The sequence below is a fragment of the Diuraphis noxia genome, unplaced genomic scaffold, assembly GCF_037042655.1.
Source record: "Diuraphis noxia isolate RWA-SAM2 unplaced genomic scaffold, SU_Dnox_SAM2 contig0004, whole genome shotgun sequence".
Classification (NCBI taxonomy): Eukaryota; Metazoa; Arthropoda; class Insecta; order Hemiptera; family Aphididae; genus Diuraphis; species Diuraphis noxia.
This window is the reverse complement of record NW_028301714.1, coordinates 29,745,366-29,763,812: the sequence shown is the minus strand read 5'-3', so window position 1 is coordinate 29,763,812 and position 18,447 is coordinate 29,745,366. Positions and strand designations below refer to the sequence as shown.

General features: G+C 28.0%; 2 protein-coding genes across 3 annotated transcripts in view; both read left to right on the top strand.

Annotated features, from left to right (window-relative positions):
- The window catches only part of LOC107163444 (uncharacterized), a 39,995-nt gene extending 34,669 nt beyond the window's left edge, over positions 1-5,326 (top strand). Inside the window, exon 4 of the mRNA XM_015510886.2 lies at positions 4,158-5,326. Coding sequence (XP_015366372.2) covers positions 4,158-4,521 — 364 coding nt within the window. The 3' untranslated portion in view covers positions 4,522-5,326. The remainder of the gene's footprint in view (positions 1-4,157) is intronic.
- Positions 5,327-12,617: 7,291 nt separating this feature from the next.
- cv-d (vitellogenin-like lipoprotein) overlaps positions 12,618-18,447 on the top strand; it is a 21,219-nt gene continuing 15,389 nt past the window's right edge. Inside the window, exon 1 of one of the 2 annotated variants that reach the window (XM_015510897.2) lies at positions 12,618-13,260. In XM_015510897.2, coding sequence (XP_015366383.1) covers positions 13,221-13,260 — 40 coding nt within the window. In that variant the 5' untranslated portion in view covers positions 12,618-13,220. The remainder of the gene's footprint in view (positions 13,261-18,447) is intronic. The other variant, XM_015510896.2, reaches the window with a different exon arrangement.

Here is an 18,447-nt window from a genome sequence, read left to right as displayed (position 1 = left end):
TTAGCACAATAAGATTTATAAACAATATTTTGTAAGCCATGACTTCGATTAATTTTTGTGCGTATTCGTAATGTTACTTCATCATAAGACAACCGTGACAATTGTGGTCGTCTAGTTAGGCACATCTTGAAATACACATGCAAAGATTCATATATTATGTATTTAATACTATGTGTACATTATACAGTAATACCTACATCGTTGGCCATTAATCATAATAAACAAATAAATACAATTAAGACTTGTGTTCACTTATAACTGGACCTTGCACCAAGATAAAATATCCGGTGAGTAGTATTAGCAATATTACTCGTCTAAATCATAAAAATAATATGCATTTTATAATCCAATTATATACATAAGTATAACTTATGAGTTATATAACATTGTATGATATTTCGAATAAACTCGAGCAAAAATCGTAATAATTATAAATCAAATCTAAATAATTAAATAATATATAATTCAGAAATCACAATAGAAGAGATTAGATTGAACAGTATTATAATTAAGTATTTAAACGTAAATTATACATTCTGATTATTATTCTGTGGTTTATATAAAAATACGAGTGCGTAAAATACTATTATTATTATTATTATTATTATTATTCCCTTATATATATTATATTAAATTGACGAATTCGTTAATATTTTTTTACGTGAAAATATAAGTATGATTACATATTTATCATAATGAATTTGGTTACAGTAGGGAAATAATATTTAATTTGACTTTAATAACTCTAACCTAACCGGTAAAAAAAAACTTAAATTACAATCGTATTTAGATTCTTGATTTATTTTCAACTCGAAATTGTTTTACAAATGACTGATTTCTTGAAAAACGTTCATAAAATAAGAACATCTTATATAATACGATAATCAAGCTATAAAATACATTATTATATTAAATGGTTAAATAATTATACATAAAAAAAATAAAAAATAAAAAATCACTTATTATAAACGTGAATCACACATTGAATTAGTTCACAAATGTTTAATTACTGCAGCTTACAAGTTTACTGTGTCAACGTGTTGGCCGTGTGGAATATATACGTATATTATAATAAAGTGAAAATTAATTTTTATATGAACAACATATTATGAAGGAAAACATTTATAATCCTATAACAAATGCATACAAAAATTATACAAATTGCCGGTAAATTTATAAGTGGTTTATTCTTAAACATTTTGTCTTTTAATCTGTATTTATTAAGCATTTTGTTTAAATGATTCTTTTTTATTAACTATTTCGCTTTAGTTAAGTAGATACTAAACTAAATTATTAATGTTATCATGCATTTAGATATTTTCATTTGTTATTTTTATTCACCCATTTGAATTATTTATAATTCATTATTTTCATCAGTCAGTTTACTCATTGGCCATCGAATTATATTATGCAAATGATTAGTTAGTTCATCGACACATAGATCAAAATGGTTATACCCACAAAATAATTATTTAAAAAGTAAATAATAATTGCATAAATTGTATAACATCAACCTAATCATCTAATTGATTTGTATTAAAAAACACTTTTCACATTATTTATTTGTAATGGAGTAAATATTTTTTAATAAAACTTTTTTCAACCATTGAGGTTCAAAATTTAAAATTAATTTTAATCATCCGAATTCAAACCTGAATTAATATTTTTGATTAATTTGATCAACTTTTCGGTGTAAATATTTTTTATTGTCATTAAAATGAAAAATGAAATAACTTTAATAAATTATTATATTTTATTAAGCATTGTATTTTTATTTTTTCGTGTGCATTTCTAAATTATAAATGATTTTTATTAAAATATATATTAGAGTTCATTAATATTAATTACTATTAAACAAAAATAGTTTTTACTAGCAAAAATGTTTAATGATTTAATATTACAAAGTTTTTCCTTTTGTTACATATACAGTACAGTGTGATAGTTTTGTATAAGTACTTGATTATTTGATTTATACAAATATGTCATTAAGACGAAACATATTTAGCATATAAAACATATTTGAACATTAATTATCTTTACAACTATATAATAATCAACCCGAATTATAAAACAGGAACACAATGTTACGATGCTTCATTTTTGTAATTTTTATTTTATATCATTAGAGTTGTGATTAAAAAAAAAATTGTATATGAATGTGCATAAAAGATGACTAAAACAAATGAAATCATGTCCCAGATAAAAACAATCAACTATTTGATAAGTATACTAGATGATTGGTATGTAGGTTGCTATATTGTTTCTTACATGACCTACGTACATTGCACGCTCATGCAATACATGCGCATATGTTTAGCCCCATTTTCGAGAAAGATAACTTAAATTGTGTTCGTGTCTTACAGATAACCATAATAATTATCGAAAATGAAAAAAAAACCATAACAATTTTCCGTTTCATGTTAAAATCCAGATACATTGACCTATTATGTAGTATTATGAAATCAAAAGAGTATTATTATGTATTTATGTACTAATATGTGTATACCTAGTAGTGTTTATATCTAGATATATCATAACTACGTTTTCACTTACTATATCTATTTATTCTATTTGAAATTTATTATAACAGCAAATAATTTTTCCTAAGCATTACACTTTCATTATTTTTTTTTTTTTTTTTTTTTTTTTTTATTAAAAGAAACTTTGTAAACAATTAGCTTCGACAATTATGATTATAAATATTACATATGAAAGCAAGATTAACAACAAAAATAATATTACAGATAAATATTACACTTTCATTATAATAGGTTTATTTTTATATTGAAATAAAGTTTATATATTTACAATATGTATTTACATGTTATACAATAGGCAAATTTGATGATATTTGATTAACAGGAGGGGGAAATACCAAGTGGCAGCATTCCGTGGAAAAGGATTTAAGGAGAGAGTAGGTCCCTACACCAGTCCCTTTTCAGGCATGATAGGTGATTAATCTTCGAAAAGTGAAAACGAAATACGAATTCGTCTTCGGACCTTCTCAGCGATACCTATATTTGCTTTTTAAAAAATATATTTTTTTTAAACGTCAATCTTAAATATCTGCAATGATAAGACTGCTGTAGTTGATAGTTTATTATATTATAATAATATTGATATTTACCTAATATTGTCATTCTATTCATATCATGTCTGTTTATGTTTTCAATTTGATTAACTTTTATTTACGGTTTAAAATCCTATATAATATTTTTATTTATTATAATATGATGTGTTATGAGTGTTATGACATATCAAATGAATACTAAAAACCAATTAATAAGCGGTTAATGCTGATTAGTGATCAAATTGTGTATAAGATCGATAGTTATACTATTTATACCGAAGATTGTCACGGTTAAAATAACATTTTTGAGTAAAAAAGTAATAATGAATCGACGACGTAGCAATTAGTATTTGTTGCAAATCACAACGACGAATTTATGTCCACGCTCGCTCGTTACCCGAATGGACGTAACAATAATGTTATTAAATATTACTAAATATGACATTTATAATAAATTCAGATTTCCATACGTACAGTATCGTCATGTCATGAAATACAATTTCATGCTATTTTTTTTTCACCAGCAATTAAAAATATACATGTGTACCATTTAGTATTTAGTGGATGCAAGGGTGTGGATTTATTTACAGATTTCTTGTTGAAATCGACAAATGTTTATCCAACATAAATATAAATATTTTTATAATCTAGGCTCTTCTAATGAAAAATCATATATTTTTATCTTATAAAAATCAGAATCATTTCAAAGGTAAATATCGGTCTCCCAAATCAATTTTGATCGAAAAAATTATTTTATAGCATAACCTTATTTGTTTTGATTTGTATTTAAGAAAAAGATATTCTTATTGATTAAATAAGTTGTTCAAATTATTTTCATTTTTAAATTTGACGATATTTTGTGACCGACCTTGGTTATCAGTAAATTATTTTTCACTCCACGAATGTACTAAAATTCGATACCTCTGAAATGATGCAAAAGCAAATCAAGTCTGCTTCTTAATGGACGATTTTCACTAACGTTTTATAATCATTACAACAACAACAACTGCATTATAGTATACGATATTATAATATGATAATGATAATATTATAATAATACGTCATGCGATGACGGTTTTTTCCACAGGTCGGTGTCTAGAACATCACCATCGGTTGCAAACATGTTGCGGCGCCTATACCCGAAAACAGGCGCCAGCGGTGGAGGCATCAGACTGCGCCAACCTGAGCACACCCAGAAAATAGCCACGGCCAAGCGCCGGCCCGAGATGGACGCCAACGGTTTCCACGGCGATTCGTTCACTGGCGGTTTCGACCGGTTCGACACGATGAAGCGCAGGCCCGAAATGGACGAAACCGGTTTCGAGGGTGACTCGTTCACCGGTTTCGGCGGGTTCGAGACCATGAAGAGGGACGACGGCGACGACAAGAACCCGGCCCACCCCACGTCGTCCGCCCACGCAGGTCGGTTGTTCAGCGGGCGACAAGAGTAGGCTACGGTGGCGGAATTTCACCACCACCGTCACTACCCCAACGTCATCCACAGAAGGAGTACTCACGTCGTCGTTGCAGTCGCCATCGCCTCCGTCGTCATCGTTGTCGACGTTTTTTAATATTATAATACAAATACGAAAATATAATATACGTATTTATAGACAGTAGAAATTGGATTCAAATATTATTATATTATATAGAGAGACTTATTACCGTAGGCGGAAATCATGTGCACGTCTATTGCTATGAGAGAGACCATAACATATTAAAACACTTAATTCATCTATTTTTCGAGACAAATAAACAAAGTTACGATTTCATAACAAACAACATTTAAAAAAAAATACTTCTGTGCTTTTTTGATGGATATACTCGTCTATATTATATTATATCATGTACTGCTGTTCAGTCTCCCATGTAATTTATATTATCTGTTAATGAATTCTTAACACGTTTAGTAACCTACGTTTGTATGGGCAATATTTCTAAGAGCAAAAAACAATATTAAACACAATGTTTTAAATAAAAAATGTTCAATCTTTAGAGGCTTTGCTAGCTTTGAGGAAATCTAAATTCACTCTCCTTGCACGACTTCCGTCAATGCTTATTACTTTCATTATCATTAATATTATTATTGCAATTGATTGAAACGATGGACGATCGGTGTGATATATGTGCGATGTTATATACCTATTATAATATTATACATAGTCACATAGATGTGTATAATGTGTCGATAACTACTTTATTATAAACTAATTTTTGTTCTAAATTATAATCTGAAATAAATGAGATATGTACACATTTGTTGGTTTCTATGGTTACACGGTGTGACATAAAAAAAAATTGTTCAAGATGTTTTGATAAATGCTATACTGTTGTGTCAGAGCTGCAGATGAAGATAATGTTGATAATAAACAAACGACAATATTTTTCACGACTACTGAATAAACTTTACGTCTTATTCGCATTTTTTTCGAAACAAATGACCTTCGTAGTCCCTTTATCCCAGCACTTATATTGGAAATTGCTATTCTTTGTTAATCACGCCAATAGTCATTTGAAATAATTAATTATAACTGTAAAGTATACATAATAAATCACACATATAAATTATATATTTTCAGTAAACGCCAGTTATTAAAAAAGATATCTGTATAATATACATGTTAGTATTCAATAAACCTTTTAATTTTATTCATGAGTCGATTCAAAATTTAATCATGTTAATTTATCTTTTTTTTTTGAAAAATATTTTTTACAATTTTTTAATTTTATCCACTAGTTTATAATTAAATTAAACAAGTGGGTTTGCAGTTAAGTTTTAAGCTTACAATTATTTAAATTTAAAGCATCACGAAAAATTACAGCTCTAAAAACCATGAAGGTAAAAATATAAATATCGCTCGGTTATTCTAAATTATTGTTTTAAACTAATTAATAACATGATTCAATATGTATGCTATATGAGAACTTTTAGTATATAAAATAATATGAGATGTTGACTAAGTATTTCCTATATTTCCTTGTTGAGTATTTTAATAATATGTTCAGTAGTTCATTGTATCATAGTCAATAATTTACGATTTTTTTCCAAACACCAATACGTATAAGCTCACATGTTTCAAACTTGAATAAACTATCAATACATAACTACTTATTATGCTATGAAGTTTGGGATGTTTTTTTGTTTTTAAACTCTATATATAGTATGTGTTTTCTAAGCAGGAAATTGTTTGGTGTAGTTTCGGCACGTAAAATATGTATACAAACTATGAGTTTCCGATATCTATACGAATACTTACCTATACTTATATGATAAATAACACGTTTTTACCAATATAGCTTGCGTGTAATTCACGTAAAAGCATTTTTGCACATCAAAGCAAACCATTTTGAAAATACAACGCATAGTACCCCGTTATACTTAGGTAACTGCCCATAAGTGATACAGGTGTGGTGAAGGGGGCTTATGTATACGTGTCTCTTGCAAACGGGGAGTCATTATACACAAACACGGAAAGTTTCACACGGTCTGGTGAGGGTGAAAGCCTTAACAATATAGTAAGCGGAAATGAAAACGTCCGACGTCGACGGTCATCTCTCGAAAGTTGAATGTACTCACTAATACCTACTTGCCGGTAAGTAAATGATTTGTTTTTAAATTTTTTTTTGGCTAGAAAAATAATATTATGACGATCCATATGTCGTGTGCATGTGATGATGACTACACGCTGTTACAGTAAAACAACAAAGCTGTATACGAAATGCATAAAATAATATTTATCATTTCATTCTTCTCCGACACGGCAGGTTCGTACCAATATAATATAATTATGGTATCTATTTATATTCGAAAAGCACCTGTTTAGCTGTTATTGCGTCCATAATATATTATAAAATATAAGTACATTAACCCCAATCAATCTTAATATACTGTTATAATAATAATATATTACCATATTTATGTACATAATATAATAGCTTTGATAATAGCATTAGGTAGATTTACCAACTGTTTATTTTTTCAATCCGAGATTGGTTTGGTTTTTTAGTTTTTCATACTCGGCTCCCCTCCACTCTTCATATCTTTTATCCCCTCACAGCTATAGTCCCTTCAACTCGGTATTGCTTAATAATGCGGCATTGGAAATCTTTTGGTTAACAGACGATGTTTTAGTTTAATTTTCCCTCAATTCTCCCTTCTATTATTCTATAAAATTTAATCCATATTTCCATGCCACAGTATGTGTCAAATCATGTCCCATTGTCTTACTATTATTATTCTAAGTATAATGATTTCTCTGTAATCATTTATTTCATTGAGCATGCTATAGTTCGTTGTTGTATCCAACACACACGTAACATCCTTCAATCTTCTCCAGCATTATATTTCAAAACGTTAAAGAAGACAAATAATATCCGTTACTATGGTGGATCTTGGAATTATGACGATCCACGCCGTTTGCTTCGACCCGTTGGAAAACCTAAATGAAACTCGTGAATGCAATTTTTTGAGAGGAGGGCAACATTTTTATACCAGAAGAATTTCTTACGACTTCTATATTTGTATTTAAGCTGAAAATTATGATTTTCGGGTACCAATCCGACCTCCCTATTTCGATATCGACACTACTGCAAGTGCCAGTGGCGCAACTTGTAATAAAAACATGAAGTACACTTTGGAAAAAACTTTCTTTGTTCTTATATAACAATGTATAGGTAGTTAATTTAATATTTTAATAACTGATTGAGTGCCAATCATAATAACTTAAAATTAAATGTTTAAAATGCTTACACTTTCAATTTCAATAAATTCCCTTCCTTAATTTATATAATATGTTAATATCATCAGTGGCGTATTTAGAGGGGATTTTAGCGGTTCAATCTAGCTTCCGAAAATTAAAGTACGAGTATGCGTGTATTAAATCATTATTATTAAGTATACCGTCAGGAATTCCGGCTAAGAATTTATAATCCCCCTTCCCTCCCAAAATTAAATCTCGTATATGCCACTAAATATCATACGATGATAAATCTGATGTAGGTATATGTATAGACTTATAGACTTTCAACCTTCATCAATATTTATGTTATGGAATTTGTAAAATTTGACCTCTTAAATATTTATAGATTTCATATTGAAATAGGTACATCACTACATAGTTAATATATTTTAAGGTTAGATCTGAATAATTAGAATATAAATAAACATTAGTTATTGCTCATATCAATATTGATAACATGTCCTTGAGTCTTAAAATAACTTTTAGTTAAATATGTAGTGCCAAAAATTGTGTTTTAAATTTCAATATTATAATATATTTTATAGAAAAAAAATAAAAACATATATAAGCTATTAAGTAGGTATAATGAACTTTGAATATTAAATCTATGTACACTCAATCATATCAATTAAATATGATAAAAAATTAAAATCGAACAATAATTATCATGATATCACTTTGAGTAGTAGGTGTTTTAAAATTTTTGTCTCGATAATATTTAAATACGTTGTTTACACTATAAAACCCATAATAATGAACCACGATAAAAAAGTAAAAATATTAAGCATTAATTAATTTACTACGATTCATCTGTAAGCATTTATATTTTATTCATCCAACACATGAATTATATACCAGCTACTACCAAATTAAAAAAAAAAAATGTGATCTCAGATAATTATTATAAAAGTGGATTTTGTTTAACAACTGTATCAATTAAACATGTCTTAAATCAGTTAATTCTATGTAATATAATATACCATTTTTAAATTATTATAAAATCTTTGATGGTAAAATTAATTATTTTTTATACAATAAACTGAATTAAATATTTTCGTTATCAAAAGGTAAAGAAAATATTTTCATTTAAAACGAGATTAAACATAATGTTATATATTATACTGAAATACTTATGCCGGTACACATATTGCGCTGTACATTTTAATTTGTAGTTGTGGTAAACAGTTTTATTTACGCATTCCTAATATTAGATATTATACTTCAATAACAATACAAAGTTAATAATAAATTAACTGATACAACTTTTTACGTTAAAAAAAAGTTTAAAAAAAAATATTTAATTATACGTTAAACTATCATCGCAATAATTATGATTCTTATTAGTATATTAAACTTTAATACGAGTAATATGTACTAATTACAAGATATCGTCTCACGTAGATATCTGAAGTACACAATACACAATATAATATAATTATTATAACATATTATGTTCATCACGAAATGATTATCTAATTTCGCATAGTAATAAATTCGTTTAACAAGATTTTTGATAAAATTAGCGTGATTTTACATATTTTGTCAAAAATACCTACATGGTTTTTATATATTTCACAATAAATTATTCAATTTTTTTCACATATTTTGACAATTTTACTATTTTAACGCGTTTTATGAAAGTTTAGAGTAGGTAATTAAAAGCTTATCATAAGTGAACCAATAGTTTAAGATTTGTGCAGTTGAATATCATCGGGTCGGTGGTGTCGACTGGGCTTATTTTTTGACGTGACTATACGAGTTCCGCGCGGACAAACAATCATGGCACTCAATTTTGTTCTATTATGGTACCACAATCTACATAAATAATATTATATTTTTATATTTTATCGGTTGAAATATCAAATATCTTATCGTATTGTATTAAGATTAACATGTAGACATGTAGTGCGTGTTTCGTGCATTTAATCTGTGTTCGTTGTTCGTTATTTACGTGTATTATAAAACCTTTAGATGATGCCGAAATTATAAACCAATTTTACAATACTACCGGTGATTCTTTGAAATTGAAAATTTAAAGATGCTTGTTGTTATAAATTCCAATTAAGATGATTAATCTTTATTTTTATTACAATTTGTTTTATCATTAATTTATTTTTGTAGATAACACATATTTTACATTTTTTTAACACTTATATTTATGTACCTACATACTTTTGTTGTATAAATACATACTTTGGTTATATCAATACATATAAATCCGATCCCAACTCATTATTAAAAATTAAACAATGTAATATGCACATGAAAAACTTTGAACTTCTAATCGGAATTCAATTGACCTGAGAGAATTTCGAAGAGTTAACAACTATGGGGCAACTTATTATTACATTCTATTGCAGATTTTTAATTTGTTATCCGAAAACACAAAACTTGAACAGTGCCCTTTTTTAGGTATACACTCTTAGTTCAATTTTCTAATCTACAAAGATAGAAAGCGCTACATGAAACTTTTTGAACGTTTCTCTGGTCTCCTATTTCGAGGGGATAATATCCCTATAGACCGAATTAAATACACAACAAGTGGCCACTGCCACGAGATAACAAATTACAATATAATATATAGATAACGTGTTTCTATGGTTAAATACATTTATTAAAAAGTCTAAATGAGCAATACATCCAATTTATGCAGATACATAAAATGTATTTAATCGAATAACGATATAATTAAAGCAACGACAGACGAGTTATTCAACTCTTATTTCTATAAAAAAAAGTACACAATTTTTCTTATATTTTCTATTTCATACTACAGAAACCTGAGGAAGAAAATTATGTTGGTGTAAGGTGTTTATGCGAGGAAATGAATTTAACCAAGAAAAATACAAACCGCGCCTTCATAATATTTCAAAATCGAATGCTCTCGTGAAATGTTTCTATAGAGCTGTTTTTCGGGGTGGGGGAAATTTGCATAGAGTGAGCAAGTGCTTTTGCTATAAAAACTTAATTTAAGTTTAATAATATGTATATAACTCTGAACGGTATAAATCAGAAATAGATAATCTATGTGTTATATAATCAAACATGTCCTAACCTAACCTGACTAATTAACTGACTGTTTAATGTCTAGAGCTTATAAACTATGATAGCTAAGGCTTAAAATGTAGTACCACCATTATACCAACATACCATCGTACCACCATGTAAGAAAATGTTTTTATAAACTCACATTGTCAGGATTTTCTGAGCTTCTACCTAAAATAGAAAATAAACAGTATCCAGAACAAACTGATAAAGTTTTAATACCGGAAACATAAGGAAAATTGTAATTAATAAGTAGTTTAAATCAAATTATAAGTTCACTTTATCCTGATATTTATATAATAAAATAAAAATAAATGTAATGGTTCAGTTAGTGCGTGTAATTTTAGCTCCTAAAAATGACAGAGAATCTGAAATTAATAATCAATAGCTTGTTCCATTTGAAAGAGTTATAGTAAAATGAATGTAAAATTATCAGTTAATAAGGTAATACAGCATTTAATTGCCAAGTAAAATTTCTCAATTCAATTAACTCACGAAGATTTCCAGCACATATAAATAAATAATTCGTCTAAAAGTAGGAACACTATAGCCTACTTATTATTAATTTTTATTATTTATATATTATATACAGGTTCCTTAACTGATTCATTAGATTTTGTCACTATTCCTGTTATGAATATTTGTTTTAATAATATTTTTTTAACCTAAAGCAAGAACTAGTCACTTCAGCAAGTGTGTTAACTATATAAACTTCCCCAAGCTCACGAATCACTTTTTAAGTATATAAATAAATCAATTTACTATTATGCATTAAAAATGATCTTTCGATTCTAAATATAATATAATATCATGATGAGGGTAAAATGAAAAAGTACTACCTCGTCGACCGACTCTGCCGGTTGTGACGATGGAGCTAGATCAACATCTGAGTGTCATTGTGACAACATGATTATAATAATTCAGTACATACCAAGCACGTACACCTGAGTACAATACTGTCTCCATTTATGTGTAATAATATATTATGATAGCACATTATAGACAACGAACGAATAACATGACAAATACTTGAAGCTCTAAGAGAGGATTGGACAGTTAAATTCGCAATACTATAACTATTAACTACTGCATATAACAGTAATGCAGTATAATATACTATATACCTACTATGTATTTTGGTTTATAACACTGTTTATACAATGAAGGGTACAGAACTTGCTTATAGTACATACCTACTAGTGACAAATTTCATCGACAAAATATAGGTGGCCACGCAGTAAAATATCGTGCATGAAATAGTGGGGCCAATACATTAGTCGTATACCCCGGATGTATAATAATACTAAAATTGATGTTAATAATGTGTAAAAAAAATATTATAAACCAATCGCCTATGTCGCCGAAGGTAAATTTGTGTTAATAAAATAAAAAAATTATTTGGTTTATATCTTATGTTAACATTTTAATCAACTTTACAATAGTTTCAAGTTTCAGTGTTATAATACACATATTTTTTAATATAATATAATAATAATAATACCTATTAAATATTATTAAACTAATAACAGACAATAGTGTAATATTGATATTAACAGTGAAAACTGTTCTCCGTGTTGTACACCAATACACTAATACGCAACTGATGCTGATAAGAAGAGCCAATCGATCGATCAGGTCCATAGGTCGACACGTCTGAGAAGTTGGCCGATTTGATGGACCCGTTTCAAAAGCGGCAGCACCAGTGTGCCGATAACGAGACAGAATACTATTATAATAAATACCTATAATATATAATAGTAATAATAATAATAATAATAATAATAGTACAATACAGTCGAACGCCGGACGTCGCGTCGCCAGGAACGATAATTACTAATACAATAATCATTATAATGATGTGATGGTATAGTAAGACAAATTATATTTTTTACTACAGTGCAGTTTAGTGCAAGTGGGTTAGTTCTAACTCGCGTTTTTCTGATCGTTTCGTCGTAAAATTATATAGGAATTGCTCAATTCCGGTCCGTGAAACTGTATAATACGATTATATCAAATTTTATAAAATTACGCGTATTGTTATCATTTCCATTAACGCGCGAGTGTTCACCATAATTGTCGTCGTGGACGTCTGCTGGCGCACAGCTGTCATGTGACCGATCGTCAGAACTGAAACAATAATAATAATAAAAAAAAATTAAAATTAAAAACCGAAAAACAACAAATCCGCGCGTACTTAGACACGGACATATAGTGGGACAGTGTGCGTTTGTGCGTGTGGTGCCGGTTACGCGTGTGCAGGACACCTCGCAAAACACTGCGACACGCAACAACGACATAATAATAATAATTATAACTAAGTAGTATAATTATTATACTCTCACCGAAGTCGTCGATTCCACGACGCAATGCACGACAGACTGGTCTTTATAGTCGCCGTTGTATCATGTGAGTACCCTACCCGTAGCCGCATGTATATTACCTATGTACAATGTAGATTTTACATAAGGAATAGATTTTAACGGAAACGGATGTTTTTGTCGAGGGCTCTTAAGTATGATATCGCTTTCAAGCACACAAAAATCGTTTCGTGTACATCAGAAAATGTAAACATGCATTTAATCCGCTCCCTATGTCCCTATTATCGTCAACAATGACAGTAACAGAACTCAGGCGATGGCCGATTATCTACCTTATAACATTGTGTTGTATTATTATTATTATTATTATGCAATATAATATTGAACACGTCGTATATTATACCCATAAGGAGAGAACATTTTAACTTTAAATAGGTAATTTATATTGGTGCACGACTATTCCCTCGAAAGATCGACTCTAGTCGAAAAACTGTGTATAATCGTGTCCTTTACATTACATGACTAAAAAGGTGTTAAATAGGTACCTAAACTATAGATATCAATACCAATAGCGTGTTGCTAGGGAGGAGGATCAAAAGGGTTATGACACACCCGCTCACAACCCACCGTATTGATGTGTTTTATTTACATTTTAACAGCACGTCATTTTATACATCATATACGTATATTTTATTTTAAAACAATACAAGCTATGAACCAGGACCCAGAATCAAAATTAATCATATATAGGTTAGTTTCATTTGATAAATACAATAACATAATACTAAAAAGAACAAATATAATATAATAATAAGTAATAGTAAATAATAATGGTGGGTTCAACACCCAGTTAATGAAGTTGTATAAGAATAATTAAATGAGAGGTCTTTATATATTATATTGATATAAGTAATATGTTATTAATATATTATTCTATGTTAAACACTTGGAGTCATATACTTGTATTCAGATTCCAAACTTAATGAATGGACTATGGAATATACGTACCTATAGGTGATTTGTGGCAAGTAGCTATGGAAAATTTTTAAATTGTAAGAGGTTTTTATATTTCCCCCACCCCTTTTCGAAATCCTGGCTGCACCACTGATAAATACAACAAAGTTTTAATAATATAATATTATAGCGAATTCGAGATAGGTATAACATGAACGTAATAGCTAAGTAATATAATATCAATAGTCTTAAAATGCAGATTCATCAAGTTTATCTACTTTTAAATTCCTTCGACAAATATGCAAAGGTCAATAAAATAACATTATTAGGTATACTGTACTACCATGCATTATGCTCTGATGGCTATAATAGAAAGAGGGCAATATTAAAAATAATCAATTATTAGAAATGAGTAATAAACTAATAACCATAATGAAAATGTTTATTTTATTTTTATATTTAATAACAGATTAAATTTCTTAATTTATTGTCGATTGGAATTTGCAATATAATATAATACAATATATTATTAATATATTTGAAGTATTGTAGTTTTACACGGCATTTATAGAGGCAAATAGTAAATCTGTGATTTCCCTAAAATCTAAACTCTGTTCAAGGGAGGCTGCCTTAGAAATAACTTCTCTTGTTCTCCAACTATACGTCTAATGGTCGTCAACGGAACTGATTCTGTGTCAACTCGTTATGTTATGCTAATCTCCTCATGTGTTGTCCTTTAAAAAAAAACTGTAACGGTTAAAATCTATTAACGTTTCTGTCGGGTGTGATATTATTATATCTAAGTATGACATTTTATAATATAAGCTGCGGATTTTTATTAGATATAAGATCGCTATTTGACATTTTGATGGCCTAAAAACTAACTAAGGCGTGGACACAGTATACGCATGCGTATATTAGTTTAAAATTCAGAGATAGTGTTGTATATCGTGGACTATGACATTATACAATAATATAATACTCGACTTCAATAAATGCAAACTTTACTGTCATTTTGTTGATTTTGCCATTTACCTACGCTCATTTGAAATCAATATTAATATTATTTTAAATTACATTTGCAGTACTAATACTTATATTTAGATTTTAAGAGGAAGCCACACCCGCGTGTGTTGTCTCTGTTTTACAAACGTACAACATAACAAAAACTGTTTTTCGTGATAGAGAACCACTCAGGCTGCTGTATATCAAGCTAGACAAATTTTCATATTATAATTATAGTATAATTTATAAATAGGAAAACATTTACTGTACAACTGAGTTTTTTATTTTTTCGATATCACACAAATACAAAAATAATAAAAATAATGCATTTTTAAACAATAAGATGTTGCACAGTTAATGTTCTCCTCTTTATAGTGTAAATAATTGGTTGCTTAGCTTTAACTAAAGCTTGAGTGGTTCTATCCCACGTAAAACATTTTGTACTATGTTGTACGTTTATATAACGAAGAAAACACATGCGGGTGTGGTGTCCCCTTAAAAAGATATAATATCCACTACATTGTCATCATTTTACAAACGCATAACATTTAGCGTTCTGAATAATTTCATTTAACACTGCTGTTAATATGTTTAATTTTAGTGTGAACTCACATATTACCAAATTTAGAAGTAAGAATAAAATGTTCCAAAGATTTATTTTTTTATTTTTTTAAGCCTATTTACGACCATTTTAAAATAGTAAATTATTTGTACATTTTAAAATGCTAAAGTCACTTTAAAATTAAAATGTAAAAAATTAAGAGAGTTAAATCTAAAATTAAATATAACAAAGTTAAATTAATTATTTAGAATGTACTATTTGGTATGTTATGCGTTCGAGAGACGGAGACAATACATAATATAGATATGAAGTCCTCTTAAACCCAACATTATCACACGATAAACGAAATTTTATTATATAATCATACAAGATATGCTTAAAAATGCCAAAAAGTGTTCGCCGCCTCAAAGCTAAAATAAATAAAATTGTCGAAATAGGATCTATTCAGTTAAACAACATCATCAATAGTAAATTATTATTTAATAAAATACGACGAATAATTTAAAACATTGTTCTATTATGTTTTTAAAACTTCCTTCAAATATAGGAACACGCCTACCACAATAATCTAATAAAATATGAAATAAAAAATAAAAAACAACGAATGTCTATCAATAACAATTTATCCAGTGACAAATCGCATACTTATAATTGCATAACAATAGATCATCATTGTTGACGTTATTCACTAAAAACACAGTCCTACAATACCAATAATCAATATACTTAGGTACTTCCGTAAATTAAATAATGAATAATTTATTATTTTCAAACAGTTATCAGAGAGTGTAAAACTAAATTCAAAACTATTTTAATGTTGGTGCACTGAACAGATAGAACCAAACATTATAATTTTAGCAGTTGTCCCTCTCTATGAATCAGGAGCTCTAATACAAATCAAATTAATTGAATCGCAAGAGGAAGGGCAGAGCTGCCAAATACGGAATGATAAATAGCATTATTGTTGCACAAAACATAATTATTTCTGAACGATTTGTATACGCTCAGTTGAATAAAAGTAGACATTTCCGTGATTAAGCCAATCATTATCGACATGATTGGTAGTCAATTTAATATTTAATTTTTTTTTCATCTATCAATCGGGATCCACTAGGAATACGAATAGAGCTTTACATAAAAAAAAAAACCATAAAGTTCTCACTCAACTTGTCACCGATGATTTTTGAAAATATTAATCATAGCTCGAAACGGTACAAGTGAAAGTCTACATTTATATGATATTTTATTTTTTCATTTAAAGTGTGCCGAAAAAAAATTCATTAAACATTTAAAGCACCACTTGAAATGGTTGTTTATTTATTTTAAAAACCGTTTCGTTTCAGAATACTATAAAATATAAACCTAGGTACTCAGCTACGGTATCATTTAAAACAATATAATATGTAGGACGTGCACGTTTGTTTCATAAACACGTTTTTCAAATACCTACAGTTATCAACAACAACAACAACAACTGTTTGGGTAGTCTTCTAACTGTACTTTTTTGATAACAATATGTTTTTTTCCGTCATAAATCATAACAGTGCATTATATTTTATACACATACTATTGTAACGTATACTTATATTATATTTTAAGTCATAACTAATATTGTCCAGAAATATTTTACATATAAGATGTAACGATATTTTAATCAAATTATAGACAATCGTCTTCGTCTTATCAGTATTTATATATTTAATGAACAATGAAAACTATATTTTAAAGTTAAAAAGAAATAAAACACTAAATTATTTGTAATAGTATAGCATTAAGAACATGTGAATCAAATATTTTTTATTATGTTTACTTTGTATACGAGATTAATAATTATCAGTAAAGAAATTTGTTATCATGGTCATTAGGATTCTTCACTTTCAATCATAATCATTAAATAATGAACAAACATTTAGTGGCCAATTTTCATTTACTAGGTACTATACGTACTTATAGATTATTTCACTTGCATATTATACAAATATAACTTTTGTAAATAATACTTACAATAAATTAAATTTACCTTTTACTGAATTTCATAGATGGCACATTATATTAAATCCTTATTTTTATTTTTATTCCTGGAGTTTAAAAGTACTAAACATTTTTATTTATAATTTATATGTACATATTAAATCATGTACGCGTAACTAATCTACTGCAGTACTGCATTTAACATATTAGGTTAGATAACTTGTATAATGAATATGTATAACTAACAGAATATATGATTCGTTTTATATTTTTTTAATGTTTTACAAGATTTATATATAAAATACCTGTTTTCGACTACCTATATATTATTATTTTGAGACATTTGTTGATAAAATAATGACTACATTTTTCATATGAATCGGTTATAAAGGTAATAATATCAAAAATATCATCAAATAGGATTATACAAAAATATTATTGATATTATGTTTTATACGTTATATAATTTTTTTAAATTATCATAAAACAACCCGCTCTTAATTAGACTATTTCACATCTTGCTAGTCGTTCCAAGTAGTCATTAGTCATTTATAAATACCTGTGAATGAATGACAACAAAATATATTTTATTATAGAATATCATGAATAAACAGAGTATATTATATAAGTAAAATAAATATAAGGCCTGGATACTTTTTAGTGAGTTGTTTTTTTAATTGATTAGAATAACATTATTTTAAACACCTACTAATTTATATATATTTTTATTAGGTACCTACTCGACGCTCGACGAGATGATGTTTTCAGTTAGGGTTACAGTGT